Below are 20,438 nucleotides of genomic sequence, written 5' to 3' on the forward strand. Positions count from 1 at the left end.
AGATTACAGCGTTCTGCACGGGGCACTGGCCCATAGGGGACCATGTTGCTAGGCTCGACATACCCTACAACTCGCATTGCCGAAGCTGCGGAGAAGGAAGGGAAACCCTCATGCACTTTCTCTGCAATTGCCCAGCTCTGGCTAGTCAGGCTGCGGACACTGGGTAAACCATTCTTTGGGGACCTCAGAGAGATTTCTTGCTGCAGGGTCGGAGAGCTGCTTTCTTTCGTGAATGCTACGGGCTGGCTCTGAAGATTAGCGAGGGTCGTCCATAACGATCGAGAGGCTTAAGCTCTACTCCCGGTCAATGCGCCGCCCAATACCCAGACATGAATTGAAAAATCCTTCAAATTCCGCTTTTAAAATGTTTTTATTTTCTTATCAAAACGAGGAGAGACTTATGCTACCAATGCAGAAGCCGTGCTCGACTCATATTTCCAGTTTGGTGGCAACACACTCTTGGTCTTGTAGTAGCGGGCGAGCCTGTGAATCCTTGACTCGACCAAAATCAAACGGAACTTGCTGTCCTTATCCTTGCGGTTGCGCTCCAAATGCTTGCGGATCGCTACGGCCTTCTTGATCAAATAATACAAGTCTTCTGGGATGTCTGGCTTCAAACCGACTGACTTCATGATCCGCAGGATTTTGTTGCCGTTTACGAAACGCACTTGGGCGACTCCGTGCGAATCTCGGAGGATAATACCTGCAAAAACAGCGAAAATGTGGGTATGAGCACTCGTAAACAAATGCCGACATTGGCGGCGTGACAAAGCTTACCGATCTTGGACGGGGTCATTCCCTTTTTGCCGAGTTTCTTGATTTGCTCCCTAACATCTTCGGCGTTCAATTTAAGCCATGAAGGGACCGAACGTCTGTACGGAAGTGCAGATTGGGATATACCCTTGCTGGAAGGTGAAGAAAATACACAAGTTAACGACACTGACAGCACTCAACATAACCTCCGTGGACGTGAAGCAAAACTTGCGGCCATTTCAGGCGGATTTGAGCTAATACCGGCCTGCAAACTATCCAATTCTATAAACTAGGTTCGCTGGTTTTACTTGTCACGATTTTCCACATATAAAAATTCTATTTCTCAAGGAAAAACTGAAATTTACCCAGGAGCGTGCATACGACCCATCTTGATGACTTTTTAATTCACAATAGAAAGAACGTCCATCCGGAAATTCCCCTCCGGCCTGAAGTTGGCAATCTTTACTGACATTGACAACAGGAAGTGGATTTCGTTTTGAAAGTTTGTCACGACTTGGCGTACTTCTTATCCTGCTTTTTAATAATATAATTTAGGAATTAAACGTTTATCTTTCATGGGTACTAACAGCTATTTTTCGTCTGATTCAAAAGATGGGATTTCTTTCAAATAATTATTCGAAATTATCCATGACTGTTAGGACATTACCGAGGCTATACAAAGTTCTTGAATTACCTTTTGTTTGTCTCATCCTTCTTGAAAACTTATGATTTCACAAACTTGTTAAATGATCTGAAGAAAATTAGCAAAAAGCAACACAAATTTCGACTTTAGCTGATAACACAGTGCTACCAACCTACGTCAAACAAAATGCCGAATCAGCCAACGGAGAAGTCAGCAAAACACACACACAGACGCAATTGCACGAACGCAAAAGAAAACTTTTAACAAAATGGCTATTGAGACGAGTATCTTCCGGAAATTTTTTCGAAAAGTTGCGTAAAATTGTTCAGTGAACGGTGAAAAGTGGCTTCAAATGATTCAGTGCGCCCTAGAGGGTGCTTTGCGATCGAAAATTGTTAAATACGGACACATTTAACAGTGAGATTTGTAAAGTTCGTTTGACTCTGACTCGGTACTGCGCTTAGAACTTTTTTTTCGCCAATACTAATTACGTCCAGTGGAAGGTTTTTTTGTCGGTGCCGTGCAGGTTCTTTATGGAAATTGCTCTTCGGGGGCTTATATTTGGAATAATTGCCGAGTCAAGCGAGCGTATTCATGTAAAGTGAAGATTTAAGGGAGCGCGGAATTCGTAGCTGAAGATTTCGATCGTTTCGTGATTTTTTCCGAGAGTTCTGTTCAGAGAAAAATGTCGGATTCGAGTGAAAGTGATGACGGACCCGCGAATTGGAACCGTCACCAACGCGGTAATGGGAAAAACAGTCGGAAAATAGTGATGCGTATAGAATTCGATGATTCGGAAGATTCGAGTAGCGGCAGCGAATCTAGCGGGGAGGAGCCTATCAGGCCTTCGGCAAGCGGGCGCCGGAGACATGGCGGCAAGCGCTTGATCTCGAGCAACGACGATGACGATTCTTCAGGTAGCGAGGTAAGTTCTCGACGATTTATCGTGCCATAGATTTAGTGAATTAAGTGCGTGATCCCTCGGCCGGTTTGGGTGCATTTTTGAGTGACGTTTGCGCATTTCTTTGCAGATCGCTCGCACGGTCGTTGTACGAGGACGCAGCAAGCGCAAAGCCGTCATCGTCGAAGAAGAGCCCGCGGTCGATGAACCGCAAACGTCTAGCGCGCTCCAAAACATTCCATCGAGCAGCAGCGGACCGGCTCTGGCCGGCGCCACTGAGGACGGGTTCGCGTCCGACAGCAGCAACGATGAACTCGAAAAGTGTCCTATTTGCCTGCTTTCCCTGCGCAGTCAGGAAATTGGTAAACCTTCAGTTTGTGATCATTTATTCTGTGCAATTTGCATCGAAGAATGGGCACGAAACGTTCGCACCTGCCCCATCGATCGCCAGGCATTTGACTCGATCATCGTTCAAGATAACATAAACAGCCGCAAGTTTGTCCGCGAAGTGAAAATAGAGGAGACGCAGAAGGCGGACTTTGAAGCGGAGACGGGGGAAGTGATTGAAGTTGATGCTGAAATAGAGCTGGAATACTGCCGAATTTGCCAGCAGTCTGACCGCGAAGACGTGATGCTCCTTTGCGATGGCTGCAACCAGGGCTACCACATGGACTGCCTAACCCCACCATTCACGGAGATCCCCGAAGGATTCTGGTATTGCGACAACTGCTTTGAATCAGAGGAAGAGGATATTCAGGAAGACTTGAACGTGCTTTATGAAGATTTGCGCGAGATGGGAATTCCAGAGACTCGGCTCAGAGTTAGGGAAGTGCGCCAGCCGAGAATTCCACGCACACGGCAAAGTGAACGCATCCGGGCTAGTATTGTGGCGCGGACCCGGAGATCGAACACAAGGATAACTTCAAACATGGATCTTTCTCAGCCTAGTAGCAGTGCCGGTGTAACAGCTTCAACGAGCTCGACGAGACGACGGCAGACCACCAAACGCCGCAGTCGCCGCAGAACTGGCCGGCAGCGCCGTACATACGTTGTTGAATACGACGTCGACAATTTCGACCAGAAATTCCAAATCAAAACTACGAAAAAAGTTGTACGAAAACGCAAGAGTAGCAAACGAAGCAGCCGCCGAAAGCGCAGAAAGATAAGTTCCAGAGCAGCTGGCACTCATAAGCGAAATACCGAAATAAACGACTTCTTGGCCCTGCGCGCAGCCCGCGAGAATTCATCTGGGCTGCCGCAACCGCGCTTCAGTCTATTTGGAGGTTCGAATGATTTGGAGTATTTCTCCGATGAGAGTGATAGCAGCGTGGTGGGCGGAGACAGCGAGGTCGGGCGTGGAGCCGGAGGCGGAGCATCGATTCAAACCTCTATTCGCATTCATAGCTTTTCCACTGGAAGATCTTTGGCCCGTCGTAAAGGCATGGTTCGCGATCTGGATCGACCGCGTGAGCCAGACATACTCTCGAGTATTTTAGATATGCAGGATCGTTTTCACAGTGCTACTCAACAAGGTCGTATTTCCGAAGTGACAATCGGGCCGGATGGCACGCTAAACTTACCAAGTAAAAAGAATCCTGAAAGTGAGCAGAGCACGGGGGGAAATAGTGAAAGTAAGAAGGTCCCACCAAGCGATATCAATCAGGCGCCAATGTATCCGCGAGGTGGTGGTAGTGGCGGTGGCGGCAATAATTACAACAACAACAACAGCGGTGGTAGCACAGGCGGTGGCGGTTACAACAACCGCTTTAACAATCAGTCAAATTACCGAAATTCCACGGGAGGCGGAGGAGGTCAATTTCGAAGCGGAAATTTCGGAGGAAGCAACGGCGGTAGCTCGGGCGGCTTCCTTTTCAATGCATTCCGACGCGACAACAATTTTCAATCAGACAACAGTTTCCAGCAAAACAATCGCATGAATAATTCTGATAACTCGACCCCTAATCGTGGAAGATTTCGCCAGAATCAAAATCAGCAGCAAAGACGCAACCAAAACAATCAGAATCGCTACTCCGGTCCGCCTAATTTAGGCGGGGGCAATGATATAAATCAAAACCGCAATCTTGCTGACACTTCAGCAAACCCTTTCAACGATGGCAGCAACGTAAGCAGACCAGCACCTACACCACTATTCGGAATAGGATCAATGTCTCTCTTCAGTACACCCACTAAGCCTCTTCCCTCCGATCCGTCTTCGCAGATGCAAACCCATCCATTGAATTTCAACATGAGCAACAGCAACCCCAACTTGCTGTCAGTTCCTTTGCATCGACCACCGCCACCCATATTACCCGTTTACGGTCCAATGAACATCACGGGTCCTGATCCACCTCCAACACCCGACGATCTTCGGCAAAATCATCCAAATAATGACAGAATGCCACAGGGACCTGTCGGTCCTGCGGTAGCACCGCTAGCACCGCCTCCATGGAATCAGAATTTGTTCCGTTTGACCAGTGATTATGCCGATAGCAATGATGAGGACGATGACGATTCGAATTGTCCCAACTTTTCGGTATATTCGGCGGAATCATTTCAAGTGGCACGCTCGTCCGAGAATACAACAAACAAGGCGGCAGATTCAACGACCAGCAGCAAAGTTGATAGTGATAGTGTTCGACAGGTAGGGTGAAGTTTATGGTTCTTGGTTTTTATTCTTCCCTTTCTTGCAGTCGCTTTGGTCTCATGACTATGTAACTGGACCATCCGTAGAATGTGTTGATTGTCAAGGATGCAAACTCACAGTTTTTCGTATATTTCTGAGAAAGTAACTGGTACCGTAGGTTTTATATTACTCTAGACTGTTAACTCTTAAGTTTTCAATTATGGTTTGATTGTGCAGTTGCAAGTTGCGGATCTAAGTCTTATTAAAAGTGTGCGCACTGTTTAGACCGTTCTAAGGTATTGACCTGGTACTTTAATCATAAAACTTTGAAATGATCACATCCCCTAAACCTTCAAAAGAGGGATGTGACCATGATTGAACAATCTCTCTACAGTCTTCTCAAAAAATGTATTGAAATTGATATTAAGTAGGAGAGGCTTTAGAAAGAGTTCATATTATCATAAAACTTCCCCTGAAATAATCGAGCAGGTCGCATAGCGCTCACTGGGAATAACACCTGAACATTGGTCGAACAATCGATTTTTTTTTGTTTTGACAAATACTAGAACTTCTCCTGCTTCCATTGGTATCAATATTACATAAACCCAACGCCAAAAAAAGACACTTCTACTTGGTTTCTTAGAATATACCAAGTTTTACAATGAAATTATGAGTAAAACGTTTCATCATATCTTGTCTGATAGCAAAGCTGACATTTGAAAGCTATTTCAAGGCAAGAAGATTATACACAGGAGGTGTAACTGCCTAGGCAAGCCTTCAAGTGTTGCGGGACAGAAAATATGGCGTCCGGAGGACGGGGTTTTTTAGTGAGGATCGTAGTTGCGTTCTGGGCATCATCATTGATATTGGTTGCCATTTGTGTAGTGGGATTAATGCATCTGGCCGGGTTTGTTATAGAAATTTTCCAGGTTCATGCCAAAACCAGTCGTAGAAAGCGGCGATCTGAATAATATTGCAATGACACTTTATCAGTTTCCTATTCTATGTATGTATGTATTGGTTGTTTTCAACTGGTTGCTTAGGGACATGGATTTGCACACGCAGAAGTGTTATAGAAACAGGATACACAATACATTAACTTTTGCGCAGAACGCACTGCGATCTTGACTCGACCTCAAACCGGATAAATCATTTGTTGTCCTGCTTTTTTGACAAGTTTCACTTCCTACGAATAGTCTTCTTGTTTCAATGATAAAAAAATGTTACAATGACAAAAAAAACTGTAGAAACGACGAAAAATCGAAAAAAAAAAACGGTTTCGTCTGGGGCAGAGGCAACTCATCAGACGCTGCCTCACCTCTGTCCTGGGAGCAGCGTGACCGAATGTGCTAACAGGTGGAAAGACGCTCCCTTTTATCAGCGCAAAAACACGACAAGGTCGCGAATTATATTGGACTTAAAACGCCAGTCGTTGTAGTCTAAGCTAGACTAAGGCTAAAACTAGGTTTTTGTTTAGGATCTGCGGGATCCTAGGTCCACATCCATGTGATGGTGGACCGGACTAAATGAGGAGCAACTTACTTCCACGTTTTTTTAGTCCATGAATCCCTAGTTTGGAGCGTAGCACCCCAAGCATTAAAAATCGAAAAAATCAAAATTTGACTGACAGTTTCGCCCAGGACAGAGGCAACTCATCAGACGCTGCCTCACCTCTGTCCTGGGAGCAGCGTGATCGAAAGTGCCAACAGGTCGAAAGACGATCCCTTTTATCAGCGCAAAAATACGACAAGGTCGCGAATTATATTGGACTTAAAACGCCAGTCGTTGTAGTCTAAGCTAGACTAAGGCTAAAACTAGGTTGTTGTTTAGGATCTGCGAACCGACGAAAAATGTTATTTTGACTTCTATCAAGATTTTAAATCGAATGCTCAGTTTTTCGTTATGACAGCTCCTATGCGTCTGGGCACTGACTCATAATTTTATCGTCCTCGTGTCTTACTTCATTATACGACACCTTCAAAATATTTTCCTCCAAATGTTTGAAGTTACAAATTGTTTTTCTCGATTTTTTGCCTATAATGTACCAAAAATTCTCAAATGGATGGAGAACTGGACTATTATGGGGCCAAATTTTCCTTGTTATTTTGAACCTAGAGGGTGGGGAAATAAAAATATTTCAATTACAAGAACTAAACTTGCAAGCTTAGTGACAAGTTCTTACAACCCTGGCTAGATTCAATTCATATCATAAACCACACGAGTGCATTTAGTGTAATCACTTAAGGGAGGGGTAGGGTCAAGCGTGCAAAAAAAAAAAAACACTTTTTTTACAAATTTTTTTTAGAAGATATAGTTAACGTAAATTTATTTTATTCTTTTGTATGTTATAAAGTAACATTTGAACTATATTCGGTAATTTTTTTATTCAAAAATATCGATAAATGAGCGAATGGCAGTGAATTTTCGATGACGTCTTTTTGAAAACTTGATTTGCGGTGTTCAACGTAATTCAATTCAGGATCATCTGAAATAAAAAAAGCAAATGAATTTCGTTAAAATATGATATTTTTCTTCCCCCAACGATGCTTTTTTTTTTATCATTTTTTGATTTTTTAATTTTTTCTGATTGTTTTAAGTCAAAATTGCGATTTTACACGGTAAATTTCGCCATTTTGGGGGTGGAAAACACCCTTAAAGGGGAAAAAAAAAATAAAAAAGCATCGTTGGGGGAAGTAATTTTATATGTAGAAAGCGTGTGCCAAATTTGAAAAGATTCGGTCGAGTAGTTTTTTCAGGCAATTGAACACGGGAAAAAAAAATGATTTCGAGAAAAACGCGTTTAAAGTTTTGAACTACAAAAAACTAAACAATAATGATGGAAAATTTTTTTTTTTTCTTTACCTTACACCGAGTCATCGATTCCAGCCCCATAAAGGACAGTTCCCTCTGCAATATACTGATCTTCCTTCATTTTTTTGTCAAGTCTTTCTTGAATTCTCGCCTCTTTTGTCTGCGTAGTTGCATTGAATTCTGCCCTTCCAATTCGTTCTGCGTCAACTTCTTTTACGTAGGCGTGTGCACTCGGTTCAAGGCCGATTCCCAAATCATGCTTACAACTTAATAGAGCTCCTAAGCCCTCATTGAATGTAACAGCTGCAATATTAGCTGCGAATTCAACGATTGGAAGGCTGCCAGATAACTTTTTCGGCGCAATTTCCCAAATCATATGATTCAGTGACTCGTTTGCATTTTGCGTGTAGCCACCAATGCATCTTTCCAGGAGTTTTTCATCTGTTAAATCTTTGTAGATTGGTTCGATTGCATCAATTACATCTTGTGGCAGCGGAGAATAATCATGTTTAAAGTTTTCTACGCCTGTTGTAGCTAACGCTCGCTGATAAGGGCACCATGACTTTTCGCCGCTCATACATTTTTCATGTTGTGGGTGAGCGTCAGTTGATTGCTGGTGAAAAAATGTAGACCAAATGGCATCTTTCATCTTTTGAACTGAGTCACAGTTATTTCTAATAGCCGAACCGTAGTATCGACTAAGATTATCGATGGTTATTGCTGTAAGTTTGCCTTTATCTCCAAGAGTTTTAACTCTTCTTTTTTTTCCAGCATTTTTACCTGTTTTGATGGGAACCTCCCCAACATGACTTTTAACTAAATCTCGAGGACGTGTGCCCATCCTCTTCTGCACGTGTCCCACGCATTCTTTTTTAGCTACAATCAAATCATCGCCGTAAGGCTTGGCTTTGATTAGATTGCCGTAAGTTTTGCTATCTCCATCGCCTACATAGTTGCCGATCTTGACGTCATGTTTTTCAACTGAACGTTTGAACATTTCAATAACTGCATTTACCTCCATATTACCGGATGCTCCTGAGTGATTAGCTGTACATTGACCACTACTCTCATGCTCTTCAAACCATTCCTCAAACTCAATTGGCGTCAGTTTTTTTCTCCAAATTACACACAGTTGACAAAATAGGCTACTGATAAAGATGTCGAAAACTTTTCCTGTCCAGTGACCAATCAGTGAAGTTACACCATACAAAGAATTAAATCCTTGTTTTTGCCAAGTTCCGTCGCCCGAAGCAGTTATCTCATCTTTATTTTCATACTTCTTAGTCAATTTTTTTTCTTCTTCAGCAGCAAATGAGAAAAAGTTTTCGGCTGTCTCCTTTACTTTAGTCACAATTCTATGAATATAGTCCGAATATGTGGTTTTCGTTACAAAATTTTTTGTCAAATCCATCAATCCACAAAATTTGTTACAGCCTGCGAGTCCCAGTCCAAGTATTCTCATAACGAAAACAAATCTACTGTTTATTTCAAAGGTTCTACCAATTTTCGTACTTGATGGAACGTAGCGTGGATTACACTTAGCACATGTAACTTGAATATCAAAACCAAGCCCTTCTTTGCCAGTACATGTAAAATTAACTTTTTCACCGCACTCAACACACTTCACCAAATTGATGAGAAAACTAATAAAAAATCAATGATGCGGTAATGTTTTTCTGGATCAGTTGGCACATTTTTTGCGGTACTCACTTTAATTTTACTTGCAGACGCACTACTCGTGTTTAAAGTTTCCCGTGGTGTTTTCTTCGGGTTTGGTCTTTTCTTTACTCTACACAAATAATTTCTTTCCTTACTTCTTTCCTTTCTAGAAACTTTATAATATCTCGGCATTTTAATGTCTAAATAAATGCTGAGTAAAATGGAGCGAAACAGCTATACACAGTATACCTGTACGTTGTTAGAGTAGAGGGGACTAAAACGGCAATAACTTTAAGAGTTTTGCTCCGTTTGACTTGAAATTTTGACACAATATTTTTTAAATGTTTATCTACAAGAAAATGTAAAAAAAAATCGATTTTCTGACCCTACCCCTCCCTTAAGGGTTTATACCCAGTTAGAATTTTCAAAAACATCGATAATTTGAAAATAAGAATCGTTGCGCCTTGAAGTGTGTTAGGGCACTTCTTTGAAGACCATAATCATACCATATAGTACACTGTAGAGGGCAATGCGGTGATTATTACCCTGATGTGATTGTGAGCTGAGTCGACTGGTATCCGACATCTAGTCATGACGCAAATGTGAGATTTGAATCGCGATGTTCCGCTACGAGAGCTCAGCGCTCTAACCACTGAGCCATCTGGATCCATTTTTTTTTTGCATTTGCATTTGCATCTAAATATATCTGACTGTTGCCTTAAAATTTCAAATCGGTTCGGTGTTTTCCGAGATATAGACATATTTGTAAGGACTTCGCAGACGAAAACCTTCAAAACGAAAGGCGCCTAGTCGGAGAAGAGTAATGATGTTACTGGCAGGGTTCGCGAGCTTCAAACATGTTATTTTCTTATAAACATGATTATCCGTCTTAACCACCTAATGTTGCTGAAGCCATCTTTCCAATTTATACAAATCTCAATGATAAAAAATTATTATAAAAATATGTTGGGAAGTTTTATCCAATACAATGAGAGCTTCAATCAATTGGTATGGAAAATGACTCCAAAAATCATTCCGTGTGACTCAAAAATGTTGAAATAGCACACTGCTGGGGTCTTCAATCAATGAAAGTGCAACTTGACTTTTGTATCAAATGAATGCAATGGGACAATTAGATGACTAAAGCCCATAGGAGTATGCTTAAGGGAACATCACATCGAAGTATTAGACGCCGTTGATTTTACAGCGGCTTCATCTTATGACCCTGGGATAGATGACTTCTTGTGAGTCAAAAAAATATCTATTTGTAAACTTCTTCCGAAACTCTAAACGTGTTTTTCTCGAAACTATGCTTTCCAAGTTGGTAACCAAAATTTATAAAAAAACGGCTCAATTGATCGGTTTGAAATTCTAACATAGCATATACAATATTTCTAGTTTTTTTGGCAATTGGGGGGCCTAGTTTCTAGTCACATTTTCCAAAATCAATGAAAATGAGCTAAGCATGGTAGTGGAAACTCCGCTTCCACGTTGAATGGTATAAAAACTTTTTTCCTTACGGCTCTCCTGGATGAAATTGTCCTTCAAAGACGGCTTTAGGATCAGTATTCACATGTTCTTGGAAATCAGTTTTTCGCGTTTCCCGGAAAAGACGTTTTTGGGACATGTGACTTTGTTTTTGTAAATAAAATACTTTTTCAGAAAAAGACGTCTTTTTTCGGCCTTGCAATTGCATATACCTCCTTAATGATGTCAATGTGTTTTACGGCATTCATGGACGACCACCAGAAAATTAACGACCCGACTCCCGTTGGTTTTATGCATTAGATATGGCGAATGTTTAATAATTCTAAGGAGCCATACCAGCACTATCGCCCGCCATCTCTCCGTCTCACTGGCAATGTGACATCCGGGTCAGAGCGCCTTTTTCAGAAAGTCGCGTTCATTTATCTCAGCTGAAAATTGTTTGAAAAAAAAAAACCATTTGAATTTAATCAGAGCATGAATCAGTCTTCTCCAAAATAAAATAAAAAATGTAAGACTCACCGCTGAGGGGGAGGTGTATGCAAACTGCGTGTGCCAAATTTCAAACGATTCGATCAAGTAGTTTTAAAATGGGAGTGAACACGGCCTTTGAAAAAGTGGTTTTCAGAAAAACGCGTTTTAAAAGCTTAGAACTACAATTCGAAGGACCGGAGACTAACTGCTCGATAATTTTGAGAATTTTGCTCGGATTGAGTTGAAATTTGAAGGATTTATTCTTGAAATGCTTAACTACAGGAAAAAAAAACAAAATGGATTTCTTGAGAGTGCAAAACCTTATCCCTCCCTTAAAAGAATCCGTCGAACATAAACACCTTAAGGGGGTGATCCAATGTTAAGGCCGTTTTTTTTTGTTTTTGCTTTTTGGGGAATTTTTTGTGACGAACCGGATAATATGAATTCTTTACCGTATATTGATTAATATCTTGAGCATGCGTAATAATTTTTCCAGCTCAATGGCATAGTTGATTATTGAAAAATAGTGAAGGATACACTTTTGATGTCTTGTTAAGCTTTTTTTTTGTAAAACTTGGTGTTTTTCTTACGGCTTCTTTAATGAATAAAAAAAACGGCCTAATGACTCGCAATTATCCTAGTTTACGGACCGTAGAAATATGTTCAGAATAAGGCGTGAAGATTTCGAAGAATTTCGTTGGATTGGCTTTTAGCTGTGGTGGCAGCCGATTTTCAACATGCAGTTTCGAGAAAAGCTGAGTGGCTAGGGCACAAGGCTCTGTCGTATGGAAGGTCGCGGTTCAAATGTCACTGGTGGCAGTGGAATTTGTATTGACATCGGACATCAGTTGACTCAGCTGTGAATGAGTATCTGAGTCAAATCAACCTCCTACAGGGTACTGTAATCTTGTAGTGAACCGTTGCGGTCTTGAATGAAGTTCTATAACAGACTTCAAAGCCCTGATCCAATTGAATTGTTGTGGCAACGATTATTATTATTATTGGTTTCGAGAAAAACACATTTAAAAGTTAGAATGAGATTATTAACCATAAAATCTAACTGGCCATTAATTTTCTATACCTAGTCAACCTACGTTTCTATAAAAAAACACATGTAAAGTCTTGGCTTCAATTTTCCCTCTTTCAGCGAAGTTATTCGAAGGTCGTTCGGACGGGTAAATTGACACTTTACGGCGGTCGACATAAACCTGACATACGACACTACCTGTTTAACACTGTAATTTCCGAACGACTCCGTCCGTATATCGAAAAGTCGCTTTGCCCAAATATTCTTCACTCTATCTAGATACAATTGATGCCAAAAAAAAAACGATTCCTCGGATCCGACGCAAGGGACCCCTTAAATGGTTCCAATCGGGTTTCGATATAGCTTTCTTCCTTCTCCGCGCTCATGGCTGCCGGTTTCTTGTTTTTAAATAATTTTTTTTACAACGAAGTGGCTAATTCTCTTAATATGAGATATTTCTGTTTTACTCGTATTATCTTTGAAACGTACTAGTATTTTGCATTTTCTGATGAGATGGAATTTTTGAATGAACCTATCATTTTCGATGTTCACGATTGGCAGTGAAAATCTCTAATTTAAAACTAAACATGATTGCAAAATGTAACTAAATATATATAAGGCCTACAAATAAGTTCTGTCGGTTTTCACAATAGATGGCGTAGCTTGTTTTTTATTCCATTGATCCACATTTCCAAACATTCATCGGAAAGCTACTGTCAATAGACACAAACGTCAGCATAAATTATTCAATTGAAGTGTAAACAACAATACTTTCTTCATCAACGAAAATGGCCAATTTTGTACCAAATAATGTTTTTGCGGGGAGTTCTACTTCATTATTTCAATATGAAGAAAAAAGCAACCGAAAGTCATCGCATTTTGGTGAAAGTTTATGGTGACCATGCTCTATCTGAACGAACGTGTCAGAAGTGGTTTGGACGGTTTAAAAGTGGCGATTTTGACTTGGAAGACGAAGAGCGCGCCGGACGGCCAACAATTTTTGAAGATGAAGATTTAGAGGCATTGTTCGACCAAGATCCATCGCAAGAACTTGGAAAAACACTTGGAGTCACTCAGCAAGCCATTTCCCACCGTTTAAAAGCAATGGGAATGATCCGAAAGGTCGAAAATTGGGTTCCGTATGAACTGAAGCCAAGAGACGTCGAACGCCGTTTTTTCACGTGCGAACAACTGCTCCAAAAACCAGAAAGGAAAGATTTTCTGCATCGAATAGTTACTGGCGATCAAAAGTGGATTCATTGCGATAATCCCAAGCGTCGGGCAACGTGGGGATACCCCGGCCATGCCTCATCATCGACGGCCAAAGCGAATATGCATGGTGAGAAGATCACGCTGTGTATATGGTGGGACCAGCTGGGTGTGGTATACTATGAGCTGTTAAAACCGAACGAAACGGTCACGGGCAAACTCTACCGACGTCAAATGATGCGTTTGAGCCGCGAACTCAAGAAAAAACGGCCGCAATACCAGCAAAGGCATGATAAAGTTATTTTGCAACATGACAATGCTCGTCCACATATTGCAGAGCCCGTTAAAACATATCTAGAAACGTTGAAATGGGAAGTCCTACCCCACCCGCCGTACTCTCCAGACATTGCTCATTCTGATTATTATTTGTTCCGGTCGCTGCAGCATGGCCTGGCTGACCAGCACTTCTCCAATTACGAGGAACTCAAAAAATGACTCGATGAGTGGATAGCGGCCAAGCCGGCCAATTTTTGGCGCGATGGTATCTATGAATTGCCTGAAAGATGGAAGAAAGTTGTGGCTAGCGATGGGCCATACTTTGAACAATGAATGTATAACCAATTTTTCACAATAAAGCTTCAAATTTAACAAAAAAAACCGACAGAACTTATTTGTAGGCCTTATAGTATATGTTTAGCTGAACCCATTCATTTAGCTTCTCCAGTACCTTATCAGCAAAAAGACTTATGTTTTCACATCAGCATTTAAAGGATAATTCGACATTTACAACCAGGGCAAGCACCGAGAAAAAGAGAACCTTAGCCTTTGAATTAATAACATATACCAAAAAAACTGTTTGAAAAATAATCCATCTTCCACGGAGGTTCATTAAATTTCATCCAAGGGGGTCATCCCGCGTGAGGGCCGTTCTTTTTCGCTTTTTTTAGGAATTTTTTGTGAAGATCTGGATAAAGATACAAATATGAATTTTTCACCATATATTTATTAATATCTTGAGCATGCATAGTAATTTTTTCAGCCCGATAGCATAGTTCATTATTGAAATACAAAGCAATTTATAACTGCATTTTAACGTGCTGACTTGAAACTACAGTCCGCGGACTAGGATTATTAAAAAAATATTAAAAACTAAATTTTTGGTGTCGTATTAAACTTTTTTTGTGAATTTTGCGTTAGTTTGCGGACCGTAGAAATATGTTCTGAATAAGTCATGAAAATTTCAAAGAATTTCGTTGGATAGATTTTGGGCTATGGCGGCAGCAGATTTTCAATATGCAGTTTCGAGAAAAACGCATTTAAAAAGTACAATGCAATTTTTAGCCATAAAATCTTAACTGACCATTAATCTGTTATACCTAATCCATAAACCTTAGGTCTCTTCAAGAAACACATATACAGCCTTCGCTTCAATTCTTGTCCTTTTAGCGAAGTCATTCGAACCGATAAATACGCGCTTTATTACGGCGATTGACATAAATCTGGCACGTGACTTATTACGTGTTTTACACTATAATTTTCGAACGACTCCGAATATTAAAAAATCATTTTGCCCATATATTCTACACTGTATCTAGATACAATTGATGCCGAAAAAAAATTCGATTCCACGGATCCGACACACGGGATAACCCCCTTAAATACAGCAAATTTTTCTTTTCCAAAAATAGCTGCCATCTATCAATTCCATTTTATTTGTGCCTTCTTACGCTTTCTAGTTATGAGCTTGTTACACTTCAGAGACCTTTGGGAATGCTCAATAGCCTTATTTCGCATTTTGTTTAACAGAAATCGCAAAATTCTCATAACCGTTTCACCCAAAATGCAGTTTCTAGAAGCCTGACAGCCTTTCATTTTCTTATTGCCCATCAACAAAGCTGATTAGGAAAGAATTCAAATTTTTCAAAATTTGTTGTGTTTTACACAAAACCTTAAACTGCGCGTGTCCAATGTTAGAACAAAAGAAGAACAAGTGTTCTCCAAAACATCGAATTTTGCGAAATGATTCATCGATTGGATCACAAAACTTAAATCATTGAATGGCTACTCTTAATCGATGAATTTAATCAGCCAATGGAGAACTGCGTTATGAAATTGCTTCACGCATTAACGCAACCTGGATGAAGTGGCGTTCCCCAACTGGTGTCCTTTGTGATCGACGTATCAACGAACGTCTCAAATCTAAAATTTACCGCAATGTCGTCCGTCCAGTCGCTCTCTATGGTTTTGAGTGTTGGCCGACCATAAAAGACAATGAACGACGTCTTGCGGTAATGGAGACGAAGATGCTACGTTGGACTAGTGGCGTGACACGTTTAGATCACATCCGAAATGAGGATATCCGCGATCGTTATGGGGTTGCACCGATCGTGGAAAAGTTGCGAGAGAGGCGTCTTCGATGGTATGGTCACGCAATTCGTGCAAACGAGAATTCACTAGCCAAGATTGGTCTGAACATCGAAGTCGATGGTAAACGACCAAAAGACAGACCTAAGCAACGGTGGCTTGATACGCTGGATGAGGATTTGAAAGCCTCGAGATTGCACCCAGATCAGACATTCGATAGAGCCAAATGGCGAAGCCGATCACGACGAGCCGACCCCGCTTGTGAACGGGACAAAGGCTGAAGAAAAAGAAGAAGAAGAACTATACTAAGAGAACACTGAAGCAGAGAGAAGTGGCGTAAATCAAATCATCACCAAATAGATCAACTCCTTTGGACCCTGCATTGTTCAATGTGAAGGCTTTGGAGAAAAATATAGTATTATTCTGCACATGCAGGAACTATTTGCTTGATCACCTGTAATCTTTTGGATCAGTCAAATTGGCGATAAAAGTTTTCATCGCGTTCTAATATAGCATGAGCTACGTTCATACTAAATATGATTGGACAATAAGTAATATGCTGCTGTTCACCTCCCAGTAAAAGTATAAAATCTATAGGGGTAAAAACCATCTGGGTGGAACGATTGCAGGTATGGAAATGCTGCCTATTATTTGATTAGAGTTATTAAAACTTTTAATCAATGCGTCTTCGTGGTATTTCTAGTAAAGAGTTTTTAGTTGAGTTGAGTTTTAATTTCTATTAAAAGTTAGTTTTAATGAAATTAATGAAGAAGCCAGAATTGGACAGAATAGCAAGAAAACTTTTTGTAATATGTTAGTGAAAACGCCTTTTATGTATCTTATACCCAGAACGAATAGATTGAGAGACTTCCATTTTTGTGGAGCACCCAGTTTAAAAAATGCGTTGCTCAAAATGAGGCGGGCATGGAACGAAAAAAAGTGAGAGGCATTTTCTTCCCAATTGACCAGTGCGTCGTCAACTGGATGCAGATTTCACTCGTTCAGCTTAGACTTAATTTGCTTCAAAAGTGTATGGGGTAACTTCTGATGAGTTGACTTTGACTTGGGTGATAACCATTAGTTGCTTTTCTACTATATGACTGACCGATAAATATTTATTCTCAATTTCGAAATACATATAATTCTTCCCCAATTTTGAAGAAAGAAGAATCACAAACATCTACAATAATTCATAAAGTTAAGCATCTTTCACGCGGAAAAATCGCTTCCTCTTAACATGTCCTTTTGCGGCTATATTTATTATTGTCATGATAGCTCTTTTTGCGAATCAATCGTTCTTGAAAACATATCACTTTGAAGACGGAGTTTTGGACGTTGACTAATGTTGACGTCATTTTAGATATTATTTTATTTATATATGCATGCACTTCGCGTGCAAGTTAAATTTCCTTCAAACTTGCCATTTTATTTTGTTTGACACAAAACTTCATACAATAAGAAATTAAAAAAGTAAACAAGTCGGGAAACCGGAAGCTGGACGCTTCAGGTACGAAAGGTTTTGTGTATTTCTTAGTACGTACCACGTAATATATCCATATATTATGTGAAAGTGTCCACTTTCGAGTGATATTGACATTCATAGTCTCCTATTTTCAAAGGAGCAGCAAATTTGAGGTATTAGAACTTTGTTAGTAATAGTGTGATTTCCACCAAACTTGGTAAGATCATGCTCTATATTATAGCCTATATCACTCTAAAATTTCATGGTACTAGGATGAACTTAAGGGGGGTTTCTAACCAATTACAAAAAATTGTAGTAATATACTATTGTTAACTTTATTTAAACAGATATCGGCATGGAAGGTATTTCGGAGCCCAGGCACCATATAGTGGCAGCCTCCTGATTTTTTTCAAATTTTTCGGTTTGGTAGTTTCTGAGCATGGCCCCCATAAAAAGTGATCACTTTTAACCCCCCGCGCTTCCCACCCTTCCATTGAATATCGGCTTTGAAAAATACTAATTGAGACCTTTAATTTGATACCCCACATGCCTATATTTGATGAAAAAAATTTTACACCTCCCTTTTGCATGTATGGGGACCCCCCTTAAATTCGACGTAAAAGGATGTAATTCACTGTATGCGTGAGCATTCACAGATCCCATCTTTCTACCAAATTTAGTGTCAATCGCTATAACCGTCTCCGAGGAAAATGCATGTGACGGACAGACAGACAGTAAACCGATTTTAATAAGGTTTTGTGTTTACACAAAACCTTAAAAAGGGCAAACATCTCTTATCTCTGAATTCTCATCTTGCCCTTTAACGTTTAACCGTTGTGATGTCATGAAGTCTACTTCATTCACCAAAGTAATCCTCGGTGATTGGTAATAATTTTTTTCTTCTTTAGCTTTTGTTCGGTTCAGAAATATTGGCAAATGGTAATTAATACGTTTAGTAAATGTTTTTCAGCTGAAAGGGTTATAAAGAAATTTGTCAATGTGGTGCTGATATTTGATTGAATGCTGATGATTTACAATTGAATAAAAACTAAAAAAAAATGGTAATAAAAATTCCACATGGCTCCCATCAAAATACTACAACCCACTAAAAGTGGTTAACTCGACTGCGAGTCTTACACACCATGCCAATTCGCATATAGCAAACTCGTTTCACCAGTTGGCAATGTAATGGAATGATTTGTGATGCAAGGTTCTAATATGTGTGTCTCCAATTGGTAATGAATATATAGTAAGTGGCAATTCTCTCATGAAGAGTGCTAATTTGATATACTATAACTGTGTTGATTTCAAAAGATTACCGTGAACCCTGCTAGTATCATGAGGTGTATAATCAGCTATGTTACTGCATAATTGTGCATATTTACAATAAACTTAAGGAGGTTTTTCAAGTAAATTTCTAAAATATAATAATATGCTACCATTAAGTTTATTTGACCAGATATCGGAATGGGATGTATTTTGAGGCCTAGATTTTGTATAGGTGCATCACTGATTTTTTTCACCTGGGGATTTTGAGTCCTGGCTTTCTTCGTTTCACCCAAAATCAGAAATACGATCATTTTCAAAAAGTACTAATTGAGTCCTTTCATTTGATATCTCACAAAAAAATGTTAATCCCTCCTTTCGCCTATGGGCAGCCCCCCTTTGAAGCCAACAGCAAATGATGCAATTCGTTGCACGTGTAGCGATTCTAAGACCACATATTCTCTCCAAATTTCGTAATAATTGTTTCAGCCGTTTCCGAATAAATCGGGTACGATAGACACACAGGCATTGTTTCACACAAAGGCTGGAGAGAAGTATATTCTTCATAAAGAGAATTTTAATATTTCACTCGAATGTCAATTATTTTCATGATGATGTCAGCATTTTGTTTGCATGGCTTGAGATGCAGTAAATTCGCGATTGTTGTGTTGTTTGAGCGTTAGCCTGTCGATCTGGTTGCCCCAGATTCAGATCCAAATCATCGTGGATGTCTGTGTTCGTCTTTATACTTGTTTTCGGCACAACATGAAGTGTTATGATAATGAAACGAAAGCACAGTCTCATTGAAAATAAAATAGGGGACTAAACTGCAAAAAGTAATAAAGGCTGTGTGGATGCCCTATATTTCATGATTTCACGAAAAGTGTAAGGAGTAAAAAGAAACCCAGCATAGTGTATTATAAGCTGTTAAAATCGCTTGAAGCATACATGGACAATTAGTATCAAGTGCAATTGATTCGTTTGAATCATTCATCGCAAGCCAACCAATGAAATAAGAGATACTATATGGTAAAGTGATTTTCTAGCATCACAACACTCTACCCCTTGTTGCGTAGGTGATTAAGGCGTGCTTGGAAACTGAAATGAGAAGTCCAACTCTACCCACTACATTCTCTAGGCGTTTCTTCATCCGGCTATCAATTATTTCGATCAATGGCACACGGCGATACAAACATGAGAACCTCAGTCCATCAGTACTCAATAGAGACGACATGAAGGGTCGTCAAAGTCAACGATGCTTCTAATTACTTATATATAATCAATTTTTACATGAAAATGTCGAATTTAAAAAAAAAACGCCGAAATCCAAGTTGTACACGTAATATATGTAACTGACATGGCAGGTGCCACATTTGAAGGAGAACCCTTCACGTGACACAGCTGACGGCCATTCACGCTTGGCGCAAGCGTTATTCTTTTGTAGAAGCCTCAATTTTCGAACTATGTAGTGAAAAAACTAATTAATCTGCGCATTCAAAAGTTTGTCATTTCATTCATTTTTCGGTTGAAGTTGAATTTAAAAAAAACATTTTTTTTTTTAAATATAAAACATAGTTTCCTTCGTGGTTTATTATATATTAGCAACAACAAAATCTCCTTTTTGTGAAATTCAGATGACTTGGATGAGAAAAAACCATGAATTCAGTTTTTCCCTCAAAAAATTACTTCCTTTTCAAATGATTGTCCACAGACCGAAACAAGCAACAATCTGATCTGGTGTTGTCATGGTAAAATATAACG

General features: G+C 40.0%; 2 protein-coding genes across 3 annotated transcripts in view; one reads left to right on the forward strand and one right to left on the reverse strand.

Moving 5' to 3' along the window:
- Positions 1 to 351: 351 nt before the first annotated feature.
- LOC119659054 (40S ribosomal protein S13) lies at positions 352 to 1,278 on the reverse strand. Its single transcript, XM_038066963.1, has 3 exons — positions 1,119 to 1,278; positions 778 to 905; positions 352 to 703 (listed from the first exon to the last, which is right to left on the reverse strand). Exons 1-3 carry the CDS (start codon positions 1,139 to 1,141, stop codon positions 399 to 401), a joined length of 456 nt encoding a protein of 151 aa, XP_037922891.1. The 5' UTR covers positions 1,142 to 1,278; the 3' UTR covers positions 352 to 398.
- Positions 1,279 to 1,508: 230 nt separating this feature from the next.
- LOC119659052 (serine/arginine repetitive matrix protein 2) overlaps positions 1,509 to 20,438 on the forward strand; it is a 44,397-nt gene continuing 25,467 nt past the window's right edge. For both annotated transcript variants that reach the window (XM_038066959.1, XM_038066960.1), the window contains exons 1-2: positions 1,509 to 2,321; positions 2,428 to 4,938. In XM_038066959.1, coding sequence (XP_037922887.1) covers positions 2,082 to 2,321; positions 2,428 to 4,938 — 2,751 coding nt within the window. In that variant the 5' untranslated portion in view covers positions 1,509 to 2,081. The remainder of the gene's footprint in view (positions 2,322 to 2,427; positions 4,939 to 20,438) is intronic.

The sequence above is a fragment of the Hermetia illucens genome, chromosome 6 (assembly GCF_905115235.1).
Source record: "Hermetia illucens chromosome 6, iHerIll2.2.curated.20191125, whole genome shotgun sequence".
Taxonomy (NCBI): domain Eukaryota; kingdom Metazoa; phylum Arthropoda; class Insecta; order Diptera; family Stratiomyidae; genus Hermetia; species Hermetia illucens.